The following is a 21,200-nucleotide window of genomic DNA, read 5'->3' as shown; positions in this document are numbered from 1 at the left end:
GGGGTTTTTTAAAGGAGCAGTCCAAGAGAGAGAGAGCATGTCGCAAGATGGAGGAGGAACGAACGAGTTAGGGTTGAAGGGACAAAATACATATTTCTCAGAACTTTTAATTTTAATATATGTTGTAACATCATATATTTTGGGATCAAGGACGATTTATAGCAAACCTATAGTTTCTTTTTGTCTATAAAATTATATGTTGATGATTTAGCAAAATAAGGATTTAATGTACTGTTAGCCATTGTAATGATGATTTAATTTGATATTGTTCCAATGAGTTAATGAAGGGATGTCATGTCCATAACTCTGCATGGTTATGGTTACTTTGGTGCTTAAATTGAATATAACTTTAATAGATTAATAAGGGAGAGCATTTAAATTATGTTAATAGCCAACACCATGAGTAGGATAAAACTACTTGCTTTCAAGAGTACCATAAATGTATTCTTGGATAAAGCATTAGAGACTAAATAATGATTCAAAAACCGAGAACTCCAGATCTGATTGATAATTAAGAATTTTCAAGAAAAAAGTTGGACAAGTTAACACAAAAACGAAGATGCCTTATGAATAGATTGGATGTGGACATATAAATAAAAATAAAAATATTAAAACTTATTGGAATGCCGGAAACCAACTAGAATACCCTCTCAGGACTACCAATTATTATATTGGTGCGTACCAGCGAAACTTGGTCCTCAGTCTGCTAAACTACGCCGAAACTTCGCTTGCTCACAGCGATCCATGTCATGTCAACCTTCCACACCTACCGCACCGATGACGATGTTTACACGACTACGTGGAAATGCGTGCACCGACGCGCGGAACGCCGGCCAACATGAAGTTTGGCGTTTTATGTGATTGGAATGAAGTTCTCCCCTCCAAATGGAAGATGCTGGTTTATGCCTATTTTTTTTTCTTCTTGAATTCTTAACCTTATGGCCAAAAATGTAGGACCATGCATCGCCTTAGCAAAGTTAAAACGAAAATGTAGCCGCTAAAAGCGTGCTGCCTATTAAACCTAAATATGGGCCCACTTAAGAGAAACCAGCATGACCAATTAATGTTGCGTGGCCCATATTCCAACAATAATGGGTGTGTCCTTTCTCTACAGTGTAATAATTGGCAGCAAGCACGTTGCTAAACAAATATCTTACAAGGGGCAAATGGACTTGTATGATCCTTAGGTTTAAAAAATTATTAAGACAACTAACAGCTCTTGCAAACGCATAGGATGCAGAATTAAGAAAAAGTACTTAAGATCAGGGTTGCATGTGTTTGGGTTGCAGCTCTATGCCCCACAAGCCACTGCTCAACCAGCAATAATATTATAGGCGAGAAATGTGGCCAGAAACTGCTAGGAAGTCAAAATCGTGAACAGGAAATTAGAAGAATGTGGCCAACTTGCACTTGAGAAGGATTTGTGACCTACTTTATGATTAAAAGTAAGTCAGATTGCTCCAATTTTGAAAAATCAAGTGCTTGAATTGCTAATCTGAAACAACATTTATCCTTTTCAGCATATAGTTACAAATTCATTCTCACCAACAGATACTTTCTTTCCCTCTCTAAAGCTTCAGGTTTCTTCAAGCTTCCTTCCTACCTATATCTGTCAGAGTGTGTGCGAACCAAAAAAACTTTTTCACATAATCTACCGCCAGAAAAATGCACGAAAAACCCAAGGAGACCCTACATCTAGCATTTCCCAGTGCTCAGTCTTATTACTTACTTTCAAGCTGAGCAAAACAAAAGTGTTTCCCTTTCGAAATATGGTTTAGTAGCAGAGCATCAATTTTTCCACTCTTTGGAAAATGGTAGAACACTTCCAAGGAGCACCGCATGGATACAAAAAAGCAGCCAGGGTTCATGGATCATATGCATCATGTGCAACAAAGAAGCGCAGAGCAGAGAGATTAGCTTAGAGACGGCTCGTATCCCTGCCAAAAACTAATTTACGCTTACAACCAAATTGCAAGCGCCCACAGTTATAAATCCACAAGACCAGCAAGCAAATGCTCACCAATAAGACAGCAAGCCAAACAGGAATTAGGAAAGGACCACAGCTGCAAACGAACAAGGGACCAGTCTCAGGAGGTGACAAGCATCCTGGAAAGATCCATGACCATGAGAACCGACGGCTTTCCTCCACGGTTCTTACCCTGTACGACTTGACAACTGTTTGCCAGATCGATAAATGCACAGGAGGTGAAAAGCATCATGGAAACGGTGACAAAAGCCCCCTTGATTGATGGAGCTCGTATCCTTGGGTGTACTTTGAAGCCAATGCTCGAACAACGAATTAGCAATATGATGGCCCCCACCCTCAAAGCCATTAAAGTTCCCTCACTGGATACGGAAATTAAGAGGTCTTCCACATGCATACGCCACCCCAACCCCAGTCAAAAATAATATCGAGATTCTTGACAGAAGAGACAAAATCTAACTAAACTTTGACGGGACAGAGGACACAGCACGGTCTCCACCCATCTCGCCAAATACTGTAGCCTTTCTTCCAGAAGTGAGAAGGCGTGAGAAAAATTGTTTTGAAACTTCAAATAAGCATGTTTTCATAAGAAATCACAGAGGCGGAGATGCCAATTTCAATGATGCTATACCCTCTATTAGGTATATTGCTCATGGTGCAACTCAAACATTCTGACAGAGAATATATTGCAGTAAAGAGCAAAGGAATCTCACAAATACAAATTCAATTCATCCGATAAGAATCAGAAACATTTCTTCATTTCCATACTAACAGACTATATGAAAAGAATAGAAAGGTTGGACTAATACAAGCAACTACATATTGAAAGAACTCCTATAAAAAGAAATCATAAGAGCTCAAAGGAGGTATCTTTTTTATCCAGTCTCCAACTACAAAATAACAGAAACTTAAGAATTAAGAGCTATAATACTGTCGGCTTGGAGAACATTCTGCTCACTTATAATGGGGCCTCAAATACTTCCTCGGACTCAGGACAAGCTTCTCGATGCCACGGCATCTCAATCTAGCTTCACTGAGGAGAAAAGGAAGTGAACAAACCAGAAGGAAGAAATGAACCCGACGGTGCCGGTGGCAAGCATGATTGCAAGAACCATTAGGAGCGAGTAGCCAAGGTAGAGTGTGGCCGAGACCGGGCCGCTCAAACTCTTGAGATCAAACACCAGGTAGTTCACCGAGTACAAGAAAATGTATATGGCCACCGACCCGGACGCAAAGAATGCCTTCCACCACCACCTCCAGTCCTCCACACACAGGTGCATGTAAGTGAGGACGAGTGAAACTTCGGCGCACACGACGACGAGAAGGATCAAAACAATGAAGAGAAAGCCGAAGACATAGTAGACCCGGCCCATCCACAAGCTCGACATTATAAAGAAGAGCTCGATGAACAGAGTACCGAATGGCAGCGTGCCGGCACCCAGCACCAGCAGCCAGGATGGGTACCTCTGGGGAGGGATTTCGCGAGGGATCTGATTGGTCCTCACAGGGTACTCCAAGTGAGGTGCTTTCGCCCCGAGGAATCCGCCCACCATGGTGAGAGGCACCGAGATGCAGAACCAGAGCAGAAGCAATATAACGAACAGACTGAAGGGGATGGCTCCGGTGCTGTGACTCCCCCAAAGGAGGAAATTGAGAATGGTGAGGATGAGAAAGGCGATGCCGGGGAAGAAGCAAGCAACGCGCCACGAGACCGAAACCCAGCCGGAATGATCGCCGGATCGCAAGGTCTTCCAGAGCCTCACAGCACCATAACCGGCCAGAATGCCAAGAACCATGTAGAAGAAGAGCATTCCGGTGATCAGAGTTCCTCGAGAAGCCGGAGACATGAACCCGAGCGCGGCAAACAGGATGGTCACCACCGCCATGCCGAGAATCCGTAGGCCGTCGCCGACCATGACGCAAAGCAGCGTGGGATTGTCCGGCGCCCGGAAAACGTCGCTGACCACGAGCTTCCACCCGGAGAGCTCCTCATTCATCTGCGCCTGCGCCTCCTTATCCAGCTCCTCGTAGCGCGTCAGGTCCCGGCGCACCGTCCGGAGCAAGATCACGAGAACGATCCCGGCGAGGAAGGCGATGACCATCAACGAGTTGAGGATCGAGAACCAGTGCACCTTGGCGCCCTCCATCTTGAGGTAGGCGTCCCACCGCGACGGCCACTTGATGTCGCTCTCCACGAATTCGACCTCGTAGCTGAAGACCACGGGCTGGTTCTCCTTGATCGCCATCGCCACCGTCGCCGGGTCGCAATTGATCTTCGCCGGGTACTTGTCATACATCTTGGCGTTCTTGACCGACTCGGGATCGTGCTGGAAGCTGCAGGGGACGACCTCGAAGCCGACGACCATGTACCCCGGCGGGCCGGACTTGCCGGATTTAGAGGGGATCATCTCGGCAGCGTCGCCGGTGCCCATGACGGAGGCCACATTGGTCTCCTCGTACTTGTGGACTAGAACGGTGAACTTGAGGTGGTTGAAGAGGTAGTAGCCGTCGGCGACCTTGATGCCGACGGGGTAGCCGGTCCAGCGGAGGAGGAATCCGTCGCGATTGGTGTAGCGGATGGCGGGGAGGTTGTCGAGGATGAGGTTGACCTGGTACATCTCGTCGATCCGCTTCTTGAGGAGGTTGAAATCGTCGGCGGAGAGGGGGCCGGAGCGGCAGAGGAAGACGTCGGACTCGTTGGTGCGCATCTTGAAGCGGTAGGGGGAGTTCTCGATGCGGTCGCCCATGAGGAGCTCGCCCAGGTTCTCGGCCATGTCCTTGATGCCCTCCTGGGGCCGGCAGAAGGGGAGCGAGTAGTACCCATAGGGGAGCTCGGTCTCGATGGAGGTGAGGGAGTTCGCCTTAACGGAAAGAGGGTCGCCGACGCCGTACTTGTGGGGGTAGCTACCGGGGAGGTAGAAGCCATGGCCGGAGGGGAGAAGGAGGAGAGAGAAGAAGATCGTGGAGATCGTGGCGCAAATCTTGGAAGCCATTGAAGATCTGGAGGGCCACCAGATCGGGTGAGGAATGGAATGTAAGAGGGGAGATCTGGAGGATCTGGGTGTTTGGGATCGTAGATCTATTGTGGTTGGAGGTCAGCCATGGCGGAATTGGGAGAAGAGGGGAAGGATAGATCTGGTGAGGGGATGAAGAAAGGAAGCTGCTCCAAAGGCGTGATTCTTGGATCAGAGGATGGAGTGGGAAATTTTATAGGGTTGTGCTTCCCGTCCTGCGTGGGTTGGGGTGTTTCGGAAGGAGGGGAGAGATACCTAGTTATTTAATTATTTATTTTAATTACCGTAGATATCATTCTGATAGGCGTACCGTTGGTGGATTTCCATACGCCCTCCTCGATACGCTGGCTGGTGATCTGGTATTGCCATGTCAGCATTTTGATGATATTTTCAAAAATTATTACCTTTAAACAATTTTAAATTGTTTTATTTTATTCTTTATTTTTTTTATCACGTTGATTTATCCGATCTTCAGATCTGATGAGTGATGGGCATTGGAACGTTTCTGCTGGACGCTATATTTATTTTAACTCTCTCTCTTTTTCAACAATAAAGAGAAGAAAAAAGGCTTGCCAAATAGAAAGGGCTTGTTATTTGTCTAAATATTGTCAATAATATATATATATATATATATATATATATCTTGCGGCAAACGATACACACAATTTTGAACGGCTTCCTCACCAGATTACGCTGTGCGATGAGTGAGATGATCGTAGCCTGATGAAGACCACCGACAGCACGTGTACCTTGAGGGAACATGATGGAAATACATGCCCCCATCTGCCTTTATTGGTTGGACCCAATCACAAAACAACATCCATTGACAAATTGAAAAAAACAAAAAAAGGCGACGTAATTGGACTGATCAAACTCAAAATTATACTGATGTATCAGATATTTCCAAATTATTTTTTTGATTACTAGTTTCCATTTAATTTAATTCCTTATAGTTTAGTTGGTAACATCTGTAGCAACCATTACTCATAGGATTTCATCAGATGACCTCTCAAACCCTGAAAATTTTCATGACCAAATTTTTAAGAGATGGTGGAGTGAGATGAAGTAGTGGTTTCATATCTTAAACCTTTTTTTTTTTGGGTCGTCTCTGAACCCAGACCGGACCCTCATGATGCTGAATTTGGTGCTTCCCATGCTAGGAAAAGATAATGACCAAAAAAAATTGATCACATAGAAAATAATTTGAGCATGCTTAGTGACCAATTACTTCACATTTATTTTTCGTTACACTTCAGTCTGAGAGCTTTGGGCGGCATAGTAAGGTTTACAAAGTCTCAGGCCCTAGAAAAGACTGGTATTTAACAGACAAATACCATGATTTTAAAATGGTAGATGGAAAATCTTTAATAGACCAAACCCATGAACTTCAGGTGATAATAGGGGAATTAGGGCAGCGTAATTTTACAGGATAAAGTGCCGAGTAGGAACTGTGATAACTAAAATTCCTCCTCCTTGAAAGGATTGTGTAACCTCTCTTAAACGCTGCAAGGAAAGCATTACCATGGATGGCCTGATTTCCCCTTTAAACATAAAAGAGAAGGCTAGGATTAGTTACAAGCCTTCTTGGACCCTTAGAGATCCATGATAAGGCCAATATAATTGAATCCCATGGTAACAAACCTACGAATCTTAAGATCCCTAAAAGCCCTATCATCCTCCTAGATGCCATGGGAGGATCGGGAAGAATCAGATACCACGGACCTACCTATTTTGTATGTGGGAAACCTGGCCACACAGGCAACCAGTATTTTTATAGGAAGGATACAAGTCTGGTCAAAGGATAACTCTGCACGCTCTTTATAGTCTTAGGCCAAGAAGATTTTTTGTGATGCCATCTCACTGGATGGGTATGTTTCTAATAGTCCTGAGATAATCTAGCATGCCAATCCACTAATCAGTGGTTGACACTAGGGCCGATGTTTATATCTATTTTGATTGATAATTCTTTTCCTTTTATCAGGATGAAGAGAGACACTATATGATGATGTGCAACGATATTGCAGTTGTGGTGCAAGAATGTGGACATGTAGACCTGAAGCTCCTTTCAGAGAATATCCTCCTCCTTCATGGAGCTATTTTTGCCTGAGATGCAAAAGAACTTGATACGTCGGTTCTGTTTGAGTAGACTAGGATTTAAGTTGATATTTGAATCCAACAAAAGTTGTAACAATAAAATTTTGAAACTTTGTGGAAAAACATCTTATTTACGATAATTCTTTAAGTTAAATGTTTTGAATAATGTTTCCTCTTGTGATAGCAGTATTACTAGTAATATAATGAATGTTGAACATTCCAATTTGTGGCAAACTAGCTAGGATATATAAATTTAAATACTTTGAAATGCATGATGAAATTGCATTTGATTCCTATATATTTGATTTAGTAATTAAATAACTATGAAATTTGTATATAATATAAACAAACCAGAAAATCCTTCAAAAGTACATGTAGCAGGAGATACCGAATTATTAGAATTAATTCATTCTGATAATTTACGATATGAATGGTGCTTACTAGGCGAGGTGAGTGATATCTTATTACTTTTATAGTTGATAAGATTAGATTCGTTATGTGTATTTAATCAAAACAAAGGGTGAGATACTTGATAGATTTAAATCTTATAAAAATGAGTTAGAAAATCAATTCAGAATGGAGAATTAAAATTCTTAGATTAGACCATAGTGGAGAGTACCTACCTCTAACGAGACTTCAATTTTTGTGAAGATCACAGGCTCCTCCATCTAATAAGGTTGTAGAAATGTAGAATAGAATTCTATCTGTCATGATCAATGCCATGTTAGGAAGCTCTGGTTTGCCAGAGAACTTGTAGAAAGAAGCGTTTTCTTATAACCTGTAATATTTTAATGAGTTGTGAAATGTCACCTAATGAAGAGTGGAAGTGCAGAAAGCTTAATTTTTGGCCTACCTTAAGACGCGGGGATGTATTGAAAAAGTAGGCATACCCCATGTATTGAAAAAGTAGGCATACCCCATGCATATCTATGGAGACGGTCTTTTTAGACTATGCCCAAAATAGTTTATGCTCCACATTTTCAGTAATCAAATATGTACATAATGAAATTTTGCTAGTACCATAATTGCATCTAGGAATGCTTCTCTCTTGAAAATATATTTCCTATGAAAAATAAACTACCTATACATCCTAGGTCTGAATCTTCCATTGCCTTAACCATCTCCTGGATCCCTGGTACTAGAAGTCATGCAAATATAGAAGAAGCAAGAGACCTAGAGCAGAAAAAAAGATTTAGTTCGTGAAAGAGTATAATTCCATCTCTGCCGATGGTCCAGCTGCATATCAACTCTTAATAGCCGAGCGCTAAGATAAACATGTAGTTATAATGGTTGCCTCAAATAAATAGTAATCCTTCTTTACCAAAAAAATAATAATAATAAATAGTAATCCTTTACGTAGATCGTGGGGTTCTCGGTTATTGGATGCAAAGGCCGAAGCTTTTTGACATGATCTAGTTTCAGTCCAGGAATTACATCTAAAGCAAACAAAAGTCAAAAAAGTTGCAACCAAATTTAGTAATGCTTTTTCCTTGATCCAAAGTCACTCTCACCAAATCTCCATATAATAAAGAGACCTGCAAATTGCAACATGCAAATCCTCCTCTCGAGCATCTCGAAAACAGAGAACAATCGAAGACGTCTTATTGAAGGAACGTGTCTTAATTTTAGTAGCCATCACCAACCCCAGAATACTGTATTCCAGGAGAGCGAGAAGGAAGTGCGACCACGCTCTGCCACAGAATAATGTATTCCGGGAGGGTGTAGAGGAAGTGCAAGCGCGTTCTGCATGTCAAAGATCCTGCTTCCCAGGTGACAAGAGTGGAAGCCACAAACATTTTCACGTTTTAGCTCTTTTTGGGCACTATTATATTCACAAAATTCACAAGAATATCTTTGAAGCAGACCAACTTGAATCCAAAGGGAGGGGGGAAAACAAAGAGAGATCTGCACGGACTGGAAGAGGTCAGGTTGAGATGGACTCAGCCAAATATCATATTCCATAATACTATATATCTTCTTTCCAATATTTAAGATCCGACATTTTCATCCAAACAAGCTCTAAAGAGGAAAAAACTGAGGAAATGATACCGACACCATCATCTATCGTCACACACCAACATGTTGAAAAAATAGTTGTTCATTTGACAGCAAACATTGCAACAATAACCCAAAAGGGCATCCAATGTCTCCAAATTCCCCTAAAAGATCATGAATGCAATTTGCTATCAATCCACAGCATCTTAGCAAATCTTCAGAATAAAAGAAAATTAATAGTGTGTGTGTGTGTGTGTGTGTGTGTGTGTGTGTGTGTTTCTCATTTTAACTGCTCTATTCCTTAAGAAGACAAGAAAATAATATTTTACAAAATTATTTCAATATCTGTCCTCAGCCAATCAATCAAACCAAAAAAATTCTAACATAAAAATCAAATCTCATTGTTGGAAAATTTTAACCCTTCACCAATCTTTAAAAGCAACAATCATAGAACTTCATAAATATCCCAATATCTGATACATATAAAACTTGGACTCATATTCGACAGGTTTTTAGAGACGCAACATGAATATCCAGACAACACAGAATAGAACATACAGCCTGTAACTACATGAAAAGCCTAAAAGAGTTAGCACTCACCTGGGCATCGGACTAAATCAGAAACCAACGAATCATACCTAAATGCCCCATCTACTGCAGCAAATAGAGCACAGAAATCCAATCAACTGGACAGCCTGCTGCAACTTAGCAGTCATCTGGTCACTTAAGGCAAAGCCAAGCTGGCAGCCACAACTGTATGGGTTTAACTGACGGCAGCACTGCAACCAAAACCACCCCCAGATTCCCCTCAACCAATAACAGAACGATTAACAGAAGGCTGAATAAAATGAACAGAACATTGAGAGCTAAAAAAGATAAATGAATAGGTGGAGGTTAACACGTCCATCTACTCTCAACGAACTTGTAGGGAATAAAAGAAACAAGTCTCACATACCATGATTGCTTCTCTGCTACACTCCATATAATCAAGAATAAAAACTGTTGCACAGCACAAGAAAGATATAAATGGAATGCCTTAATTTCCTCCACTATGGAGAATTTATAGAAACCCCATACCAGCCAGCTAAAAAATGTAATTACTACGATTAATCAGTTAGACTACAAGGATCAGACATAATTTAACATAAATTAAGACACTATTACATTAATAAATTACAGCAGTAAATAAATTTCAATAACCTAGACATGAAACTCTACTTGGCTCCCAATCCCCGTGACTTTGGCAGCTTAACAGCAGTCAACGGGTTGATGATCCCCTGGGCATCCTTTCCTAAGCCTGTACCTGGAACAAAACCCATCTTTGCCATCATCCGAGATCCAAATCCCTTAGTATGCTTCTCGAAGGCACCCAAACTTTCTGGTTTTACTCTTACATCACTGATATCCGGAGTAATTTGAACACCCAATCCTAGAGATTTGGGCCGTTTGATAACTTCTATGGGCTGAACCATTCCTTGGCCTTCTTTTCCCAGCCCGGCACCATCAACAAATCCCATCTTAGCCATCATTTTTGAACCAAAACCTTTGGTATGTTCCTCAAACGCACCCAATTTGGAAGACCTACTTTTAGCAGACTTTTCACATTTGGTACTTCCATGTGGATCCACAGCCATATTCTCTGTCATTGAATTAACTTGCATAATGCCACAAGAAATAAATGAAACTGGTCTTTCTGCATACGAGCTTGAGATCTGCTTCCTGACCCCTTTCCTCTTTCCACTCGCTTCACCATTCTTTGTTAGCTTTGATGGGGCAGAATGGTGCATTTCTGTCCTTTGATAGAAAGCTGGACCTAAAGTTAGCCTTCTGCCTGTCTTGGTTCTACCTTTTGCTTGCTCCTGAGGTTTTGTCTTGTTTCCATGACTGACAACAAAGTCATCATCCTCCAAACCTGCTCCAAGCAGCTGAAAACCATTGGGGAAAAAGATCAGCAACAGATTTGCTCTGTGAATCCTTTCATATGACAAAAGAAAATGACTACGATTTTTTTCTTCTTTGGTTATTTTCTAACAATCAAGGTTCTTATGTCCCTGAGGAAACTTGTTCTTCGTATCAGCTGGATACTGAACAAAACAATTGGGAACTTGTAGCTGTATATGTTATCTAAACCACGTTATACATGTCTAGAAGAGAATTGAGTCCAGCATTTTTACTCGGTGAATCACCAATTCTACCAATCCCTACCAAAGCACATAGGAGAATGATAACAATTCAAAAAATTCACAATCAATTTTGCCCAGTAGATTGCCAGCTCGATGAAGTTTAAGACATGGTTTAGAAAATGCAGCATGCTTAACTAATTTGAAAACTAAATGCCGAGTTGTAGGTGCATATAGATAGGTGGAAGCCATGAACTACCAAAAGTTAAGCACATATACAATAAAGAGATTATTGTCGGCACTTAGTTGCCAGTATTGGGGGAGGGTGCAGGTGCTGGTGTGAGAGTGTATATCTTAGAAACACTTCAAGAAAGCATTCCACTAGCGGGTGCAGATTCAAGATTCCTGGAGATTCCGAAGCGGGTATGCTACCCAAAGAAGATTCTGGCCACTGAGTGTCAGCAGCAGTAAAATGATGATTGAGATGGTATAAGCATATGGAACTGACTGTTCAGTGAAGGTAGCATCCATCTTCTGTTGCTTCTTGTTTAATTCTCAAGTAGATGCAGCTATAAATCATAAAAATGCCATGTAATCATATTAGAAAATACATCCATAGATATGCCAGCAAAATTTAAAAAGCAAATTATGGTCAAAGCACCCTTTCAAAGCTTGAATGGCATGATCTAGCTCATATCATCGAGAGAAGTATGACATCAAGATAAGATGATATTGGATCAAGGGGAAGATTAACATCAGGAAAGATTACCACGACTGCTTGAAATAAGTTGGATACATGGAGGTTCAAATCCATAGCCCCATCCAAAAAAAATCAAATATACTAAATATTTGCTGACAGATCAATATGATTTGTTCAGATTTTCAAAGTGTATAAGAAGGATACTTTTAGAAAATTTAAAAATTTGTAAACTGACAGAAAAGGTTAGATGATTTGGAGAAATTGAAAGCAATAGACACCACTGATTAAATATAAGCATACACACATTTACCTAACGAGTTTGAGAATGATTACTAAATTATGTTCTGTGACAAGCATCTTTTAGAGAAAAAAATGTGACAAAACAATCCATTTAAGGTGACAACGATGACACAGTGTGTATGTGAGCACCTTATCTAGGCGAACTTTATCTCTTGAAGATGGCAAGCATGTCTGTCCAGTCCGGTTCACAGTCACAAATCTGGAAACAATAATCTGTTTGTCAGCTACTCATCATAAATAATATGATTTCAATCTTATCGTGCAACTTGTTCAATAAGACCAATCAATGCTCAACCGACCAGATCTTTCCTATTGCTTCCCCATGAGTGGAAAAAACACCAATACAAGATTTTATCAGTAAAAATAAAGCCCCATGCGTCAACATAGCCTAATGTAAACAGTATCATGTGATGGAATCAGCAGCAAGCACCACCAATAGGATATGAAACCCACATATTAATTGGGCAACATCAAGAAATTAGGCTTTCTTCTTTGTAACATGATACAAACCACAAGAAAGACAGCCAGTTGAGACCTATTTATGATATGGTGAAAGACTGAGACATACCAGCACGACCATGATTCATGATTGTTTTCATTTTTGATATAATTCTATTGAATATGTCATTTTTTTAATCCATTTTCTGACTAATTTAAGCAATATGAGATGAGCTGATGGCCTCCTTTCATAAATATCACTCACCTCTTACTCTTTCGACATATACTTCCCATTTCACATAAATGAATAGATATAAGAGAACATGAAAATGTTTACATCATACATTGGAAAATTAATAAACTTATATTTCTATAGATGATTTATAACATAATTGGTCCTGGAAAATTGTCCGACCATGGAATTGTTACCTGGAGCCTAATAGCATAATTAAACAAGTAAAAACCTGTAGCACACCAGGACATAGTTACCTTTTCTTGCCTGAACCCTGACGGCCGCTCCATAGGTGATAAATTGATGCTAGTCGCTGCACCTGAAGAAGCAAAAGAAATAAAAATGAAATAAAACCCTATTATATCAGAAAGATGAAGCCAGAATGCACTGAACAATAATAACATTAAGTAACAGAAATCCTACATAAATTTGATTGGTCAACTCTTAGAGGGCAATAAAAAGGGCATCCACTTAAAATGTCCAAAGGAAGGACGGAGAACTAAGCCGGCTATTGCTCTAAGAAGGCCAACTTTTATCTTGCACCACGTGATAAGCCAAAATAGACTGAACAATATGAAGTTGTACTCTTCTTTTACTATGTAATAACAAATAATCACATATGCTACAGTTTCCATGACAGGAAATAACAAGAGATATGACAATTTTCAAGACCTCTAATCTCTCCAAGATGTAACTGGGGCCCACTTGCAAATTAGCTTCTTCTTTTTTTTTTTGGTTCATTATTCCTATCAATGTACAAATTGCTGTATCATATGCTTACTAATTCATGAAAGAATTTTTCATTTTCTAATGGTATGACCAATCACACAGAACCGTGCAATGTGTAACACAATTGACATTTATCATTTCATAAAACTGACTAAATAATCACACTTTTGCTTATGTCATTGTTACTTCCACAAGCATAGACAAACCCTACTAAGATGCATTATGTAAATTATCAATACACCCAAAAAAAAATTATGCTATTTGACATACAATGCATAAAAAATGAGCTAATCATACCTGTGAACAATCATGGGAATGCATTGGTTCGAACGACAGCATGTCAACCTCATCTAGGACCATCTTCCTCAGTTTCTAGAGTTAAAAGACAAAGCATCTGTAAGCTTACTAAAGAATTATCGAGTTGATATGAAAACATTGACATGTTTTACTATGGTGGAAGTGACGTAAGCAATTGGAATTTTTGATATAAGCAGGTGCAAGTTCCACTATGGTATAGAGGCTCAGCTGATTCACTGTTCAAGAAACTGATATCAGTTATTTAAAAATTGCACCAAAGCTTTTCAGGTAGAATAATCTATATTGAATATGTAATAACCAATAGGAACAAGAAAACAAGCTTAATCCTATCACCCCTTAGGATTTTTTTGTTCAAATGCAACTATTTCATTCGAAAATGAAACCAGAACCTTCAATATTTATTTTTTTATTAAAGAACAATTTGATTGCATTAGCAAAAACAAGCAATCCAAAAGGCAACTTATTTTTATTGGAGTTCATCAATATGTTACATTTTCAAAATATTGTATTCCACTATTCCATGCTAATTAAAACAACCTGGAGTTTTAGAGCCTGAGAGAACAAGCTGATAGTGAGACACTTGATTTTTCTCTGCTTCTAATGCCGTTGTCCAGCAACAGTTTCCATGAAAATAATAACTATCAAGATAAAGATTGTACCACAAATAAAAAGTAATATTTTATCATGAATTGTTGATAAAGGTTAAAGGATCTTATCAGGTTGGTGGCTGATGTGCACCCATCATTTCCTTTAATGATAGATGGTTACCGGAGAAACAAACACTAACAGCATTTGCTTCCCTGAGCAAACAACAATACACATACATACACATGTTTTATGAAATATTGGAAGTTGGAACATGTATAGAATTTTCATAAAATAATATTCAAGTACATAAGGTTTACCATAATCAAGCTGAAGTGTCAAACAAAGACCACAAATCATTAATGTGAAACTAAAAAAGATACAAGCAAAAAAACAACAATCAGCCTTACAATCAGCCTTACAGAATTTATTTGATCCAAATCAACACCACGATTGATCATACGCTGGCGACGCTTCATTGCAATCAGTTCTTTGCGATGCTTCTTTTTCCCACCTAAAGCATGTTGAAAAATTTAAAACATTAAGCCTCTTAAAAAGAAAAGGATGTCATACACCTTGTCTTTTGACTTAAATGATACATCTTAAGAAAAATTATACTCTACATGTCAACCAAATCAGATGCAAGAATTGTCCTCTAATATAATCAATGGAATGCCATAAGTCCTCAAAGTAAAAAAAAAATTTCGATGATGTACATGTAACAGGGAACAAAAACAGAACAATAACTTCATTGATTGAATCATAACACCCACAGGTAACCAATATGTGCTGCACAATTCTACTTAGAAACATGATGCATACCAAGATTACCCACTCAGATTAGAGAACTATTCAAATCACTAGAGTAAAGAATTTGCTGAATAAAGACGAGAGTGATTTTTATGATTGCGCATCAGAAGGAAGAAATATATTACAGAGGAAGACAACATCAGCAATCTGAACCTAGTGACTTGACCTGACCTGATTAGATGGTTGGGCCACAGGTTCAGCTAGTGGTCAGCCATGGATTAACCCTACCTTTTGCACCTCATAAACCCATAACCCACTTTCATCTTCTCTTCCAAAACTCATTCCCCTCTCTGCATAACACCCACATCCCTCTTTCTTCTAACTTCTCTCTTATCTGATGATGACTATCTGAAGGATCAAACCTACTTCAAACCCACAAACCCACCTCAGAACAGATCTACACAAACATCAGAGGCTTTTCATCAGATCTACATCGATCTACACCGCTGTGTTGAGGCATTCTCTGCAAATTTTGCCCATCTACACCAGAAATGGGGTTTCTCGCTAGATCCATGCCAATGTACACCAATGTCAGAGGTTTCTTGCTCAGTCCTTAGGGTACTCGTTGCCAGAATTAAAGAGAATCACCTTTGATGAGGTCTTCCAACCTTTGCCATAGACAGAGGATGATGAGGTGAGGTGGGCTATGAGATGCCCCCCCAAAGGTGGAGGAGGCAGAAGAAAGAGGAAAAGAGATAGATCAGCCATTAGGCCTTTAAAAATGAAAAGAAAAGAAAAAAAAAAGGATGCATAGCCCAAGTCATTGAACTGATAAACTAGAAACATTCAAGCAGTAGAACTGAAATGGCACTACTCAGAACAGTTTTATCCAGAAAAAAGAAAAGAAAAGAAAAGAAAGAGTAAAAGGGTTTAGGCCACATCTGACCTATATAAAGAAACAGGTAACAGATCAGCTGGATCAAACCTTCCAACTTCCGCAAATTTTAAGACATCAAATACCAAAGTTGTTTGACTTTCTAATGATGAAAATACCAGATGCTATTGAAGCAAAATGATAATTAATTAAGAAATACATCATCAGATTAAAATGTAAGCCCAAAGGAGGATCAAAAATCCAACAAATCATATTATGTCTCCAACAATGATTTCCAGAGGTCTGTAAAAAAACAACAAGCAATGTGATATCTTAAATTATTGATCCCACTTAATCGCTCATGTATTGGATTTATTAATGTATTCTCATGCTAGATTGAGAGGATCTTTCTAATGTGACTCATGTAACTAATATAAGTAATCATATGACAATTCTTGTACTTTCTAACTTGTCAAGTGAATTTGAAGCGAGTCATCAAGTGGTTATATTCATGCCTCTATATCACTAAGAAAATAGATTAGTGTAAGAAGAGAACGTGAACCAAGACTTAACTTAAAGGTGATATTTAGAAAATCTACTATCGTGCCAATATCAGCTCATTACAAGATGATCATATCAAGGCAAAATCACGTTACATTGAACCCACCAAAGAAAGATAAATTAACCTATCAACATATAGGCTAAACACATAAGCTTAGTAGGAAAACATGCCTTTTTTATGATGTATCAATGAAGTTTAGACCAAGGTTTTATCCCACAGCAAAAAGGGGGGTGTCCCGACTGTCCCATCCTGTTTCTATAAGAAAACGAGACTGGGATGGGTTCGAGACTCTGTAACCTATCCACACGGGGAGAGAAGAAGAAAGAGGAAAAAAAAAAGAAAGGAAAGAAAAATGAAGAAAAGAAAAAATGAAAGGAAAAAAGAAGAAAAATGAAAAAAAAAGAAAGGAAGGGAGAAGAAAAGAAAGAAAAAGGAAAGGAAGGAAAGGAAAGTAGAGGAAAAGAAAGAAAACAAGGAAGAAAGGAAAAAAAAGAAGGGAAGAAAGATAGATGATATCTATCAGGATGCATCACAGGGACTTCAGTTGAGACAAGATGGGACAGCAGGACGTCCCGTTCCATAGAGAAACTGAGATACCTTTGTCCCATGAAATTTAAAACCTTGGTTTAGACATCCATGAAACATAAAAACATATTTTTCTGCCATCCCCAAAATCATCCAGGAACATGCATGATGGTGCCACTATAAAGGGAATCCAGAGATAACCATAAATACACCATTTAAGAAGTCCAACTCAGATGCTAGCACGACATGATTTTGAGTTTTGAAACATCAAACAGTACATCTGCCTCACTTCTATGGTTTCTCAATCGTGCAAATTAGGATAATGAAGATGACAAACATTGGATAAACTTTTGTTTAGATGAATCTATAAATCCAAAGCACCTGCCATATGCATCATAGAATCAACTTGCCGATAATAGAAGCTTGCAATTGACAGAATGATACACACATGAAACGGTGGTCATTTGAACTTTGCTTAGTTTGTTGTGTTTTTACATCATCCAGTTTGGTTTTTTGGACCACTGACCAGTCCAAGGCTTACATGTGTTCCAAAATTGATATAAACCTTGATTAATACTTGATAATCAAATCCAAAGTGCCAAAGAAGCATTAGGATATCAGAATCCAACATATTACAAACTAGCCAATAAGCGAAGGAAATATCAAAACCTCCATAGGTGGTCTTCATTTTCAGTTACCAGGCAATGTTTAAGTGAAATTATTTAGTTCAAATGCTCAAATAACATGATGACATTGCAAAGACAAATTAATGCACCTTTCAAAGCCTAATATCATGAAATAGCATCCATGACAATCTGATCCAGATAACATCCAGCTGAACAAGAAAGGCACAGAAAAAAGCCTAAAGAGCAATAGAACATTTAGCTGCAAAAAAGACAACCAAGTGAAATCACTTGTACCTGGAACATTCTTGTACTTCTTACTTTTCCGAGCATCACGAGGCCAGGATTGTGAAAGATGAGAAGAGGACTTCTTTTTCCTTGAAGCCATTCGAGGATCCTTCACAAACAACATATCATCCAATGCTGATAACCCACCATCCACAACTGTGGAACCAGACATCCAGTTCCTTGAACTGCCCTTCCCCTTCCTTGAACTGGGCTTCTTCATGCCATACTCTTTTGATGCATTCATCAGAGCAATCCCCCCTAATTTCCCGTTATCTCCATCACTGCTATTGCCACTCTTCAAAGAACCATCATCATCATCAGATGATTCCAAATTCTCAGACACCAGCCACCCAGTACTTAGCAACTCAGAACTGCCACCGATACCTTCCATGTAATCTTCAGCCACCTCATCATCAATATCAGAATCATCATCAAAAGACAACGAATCGCCATCAGAGTGCGCTTCTTCTTCACCATCTGGTAAGGATTCGTCAGCAGAATCCGACATCCCATCCTCCTCGGAAGAATCTCCATCTCCATCATCGGTATCATCATCTTCAAATCCGTCACTCGCCTCAGAAGGCGAAGAAGTGTCCTCTGTATACACTCTAACTCCACCAATTGACAGAAAGCCCTTACCTGTTCCCTCTTGCTTGACATCTGGAGTCGAGTACGAGTCAAATCCCACCATTTCTTCCCCTTCATCATTCCTTTCTTCTTCCTCCTCCTCTTCTCCTTCTTCCTTTTCTTCTTTCTCCTCCTCATCACCACGAAACCCTAACCCAACCTGTCCAACTTCCTCCTCCTCCTCCTCACCACCACGAAACCCTAACCCAACACGTCCAACCTTCGCCGGATTGTAAACCACGATCTCCTCCTCCTCCTCTTCACAACGAAAACCTAACCCCACACCTCCGACCACGGCCGGATCATAAGCATAAGAAGGTACCCCAACGCCCGGTTCCTCGCACGGGCTCGAGTCCACGAAAGCAACGATCGGCGGGTTATCGCCGGACCGGGCGAGAAGGATCGAGCGGCCGGCGTCATCGCCGCCGCTAGTCTCCTCAGGGGAGGTCGGGTAGGCGTAACCGAAGGCATTTCCCCTTCCCTGTGGCCGACCAGATCCGTTCTTCTTCCCCCGGCCGCCTCGGAAGCTTCCATCAATTGCATAAGTCGAGGAAAGGAGAGGAGAGGAGCCCGCAAAGTGCCGGGCGGAGACGGATCGGCTACCGGCAAATAGAGGGCGGGTTCCGCCGCCATCGGCGGCTCGGCCGCCGTGGGCCCGGTTCTTGCCGGACTTCCGCCTCCCGCCGCCCATGGCGTGTTTTGTCTCCCACGGAAGACGGTATATGGAGACGGGATGGAGGTTTGGTTCGGGGACAACGGAGGCGGTGTATGGGGGACACGTGCGATTCCAAACGTGCAGGACTCGAACGAAGAAGACTATATTTCTTGATACGCGGGCGTTTCTTGGCGTGCAAGAGATGCTTGGTCTACCAGAGAATATACTCGGAATGTGGGGCTATTTTGCCTATTCTGCTTTTGTTGATCCACCGTAAAACCGGATTACATGACACCGGGCATGACTCCATGACACCCTTCCACCATTGCCTTCTTTGTTGGTGGGACAAGATTGCAAGATCAAAACAGCGTTTCTCTTGCGTATACAAACAGAAGCTAACCACTTGCAAAAATATATCTAGATGCCTAGTTGCAGACTGAACTTATAATCGCTAATTGTGGAAGAACAAAAAAAAAATTAAGTGGCGGGGAAAAAAAAAAAAATGGGTGTTAAGTTTTCTAGAACTATGTTGTTACTGGACAAGTTTTCGTAGATATGTTTCTGTAAGCTGTGGGAAAAGGTAGGTTAGTCAATAAAATTTTGTTTGAGCTTCTCTGTCATGAATGGTTTTTCTTTTCTTTTTATTTTTTGCTTTTAATGTGGGAACAGAAAAACTCCACCAGCGTCAATATTAGAGAATGAAGAAAACAAAGAACACGAGGTGGTGAACCTTGCAACCATAATTCAACTAAGCAGTGCTGACAATGTATTGCAAGAGAGATGGAGAAGTGGGATTAAACGGTTCAGGAGGGAATAGGACTGTTGTGATTTGTTGAAGATGATATGTCACTGAGAGTAAAGCAGAAGCATAGAGTTTTTAACATAATCATGACATCCATGGATTTCTGTGAGAGAATCCTACCATTATGCCCTTTCTAAATATAATTTGATGGAGAAGTTTTTTTTAACCTACTCAACTTAAATCTCTTAAATTAAATTATAAAAAAAAAAAACATTAGAAGTTTTAGAAATTTGAGCTTTAAGCCATTTTGTTTTATTAATTTTTATGTTCCATAACTTGTGATACATATCGGAGATAGAACGTAGATTTTATGCTTTTTACTTTTACGCTCTCTATTAATATTCTAGTAGATAGGAAGTAGAGTGTATACTCCTTGATTTCACTTCCTCTATTCTCCTTCTTAATATATTATCTATTTATATTAGCAAGATCTTCCTTATTTGAGTCGAATTCTCTTCTAGCTGAAAGTGGGAAAATTATAAGTCCTCTACTATTCTATAAAGATCCACTCTCTTTACTTAAGTTGGATTCCCCTGTTAGTAGAAGAGGATGAAAATTTTCTTATTTTTATGTTAGTGAAGTCAAGCCCAAATTGGATTGGGCTCCTCTCATAATTAAAAGAAGATACAAGATGTGAAAATAATAAAAATAGTTTAGGAATTCAAGTTTGGTTAGGATCTAAATCTTGACCCCTACATCAACTTCATCTTCAAGTGCATTTCTAGATTCTTCTTAGATTAAAAGTTATGACTTTCCAAAATTTTATTTCTTAATTGAGTCTTAGCTGTGGTAAATCTTGCCCCGAAACCTATCCAACTGACTCAAAGTATCCAGATTAGTCCACATCAAGTTAGATAATTCTCCTAGATCATAGCTTTCCTTATTTGGGGAATTTAGCTCTCCTTGAATTAAAAGTAGAGTTGGAGAAACTCCTACTTCTCCTCTTATGAGTGAGCCTCTTGATTTTTCGATTTGAATTTCATTC

The 21,200-nt window shown here is 39.8% G+C and overlaps 2 protein-coding genes across 3 annotated transcripts; both read right to left on the bottom strand.

The window, feature by feature from the left end:
- Window positions 1-2,693: 2,693 nt before the first annotated feature.
- Window positions 2,694-5,239, bottom strand: LOC105039085 (transmembrane 9 superfamily member 11). The gene has a single exon (XM_010915084.4). It carries the CDS (start codon window positions 4,975-4,977, stop codon window positions 3,004-3,006), a length of 1,974 nt encoding a protein of 657 aa, XP_010913386.1. The 5' UTR covers window positions 4,978-5,239; the 3' UTR covers window positions 2,694-3,003.
- A 4,871-nt stretch (window positions 5,240-10,110) lies between these two features.
- Window positions 10,111-19,561, bottom strand: LOC105039084 (uncharacterized). 2 transcript variants are annotated; one of them, XM_010915083.4, is made up of 6 exons: window positions 18,141-19,561; window positions 14,932-15,023; window positions 13,904-13,978; window positions 13,135-13,196; window positions 12,337-12,406; window positions 10,111-11,012 (listed from the first exon to the last, which is right to left on the bottom strand). In XM_010915083.4, exons 1-6 carry the CDS (start codon window positions 19,447-19,449, stop codon window positions 10,302-10,304), a joined length of 2,319 nt encoding a protein of 772 aa, XP_010913385.1. In that variant the 5' UTR covers window positions 19,450-19,561; the 3' UTR covers window positions 10,111-10,301. The 2 variants fall into 2 exon arrangements, with proteins under 2 accessions (XP_010913385.1, XP_010913384.1); XM_010915082.4 differs by having other exon boundaries at window positions 14,920-15,023; window positions 18,141-19,550.
- Window positions 19,562-21,200: the final 1,639 nt, after the last annotated feature.

This window comes from Elaeis guineensis, chromosome 1, assembly GCF_000442705.2.
Source record: "Elaeis guineensis isolate ETL-2024a chromosome 1, EG11, whole genome shotgun sequence".
NCBI classification, from domain to species: Eukaryota; Viridiplantae; Streptophyta; class Magnoliopsida; order Arecales; family Arecaceae; genus Elaeis; species Elaeis guineensis.
This window is presented reverse-complemented; position numbering and strand designations above follow the sequence as displayed.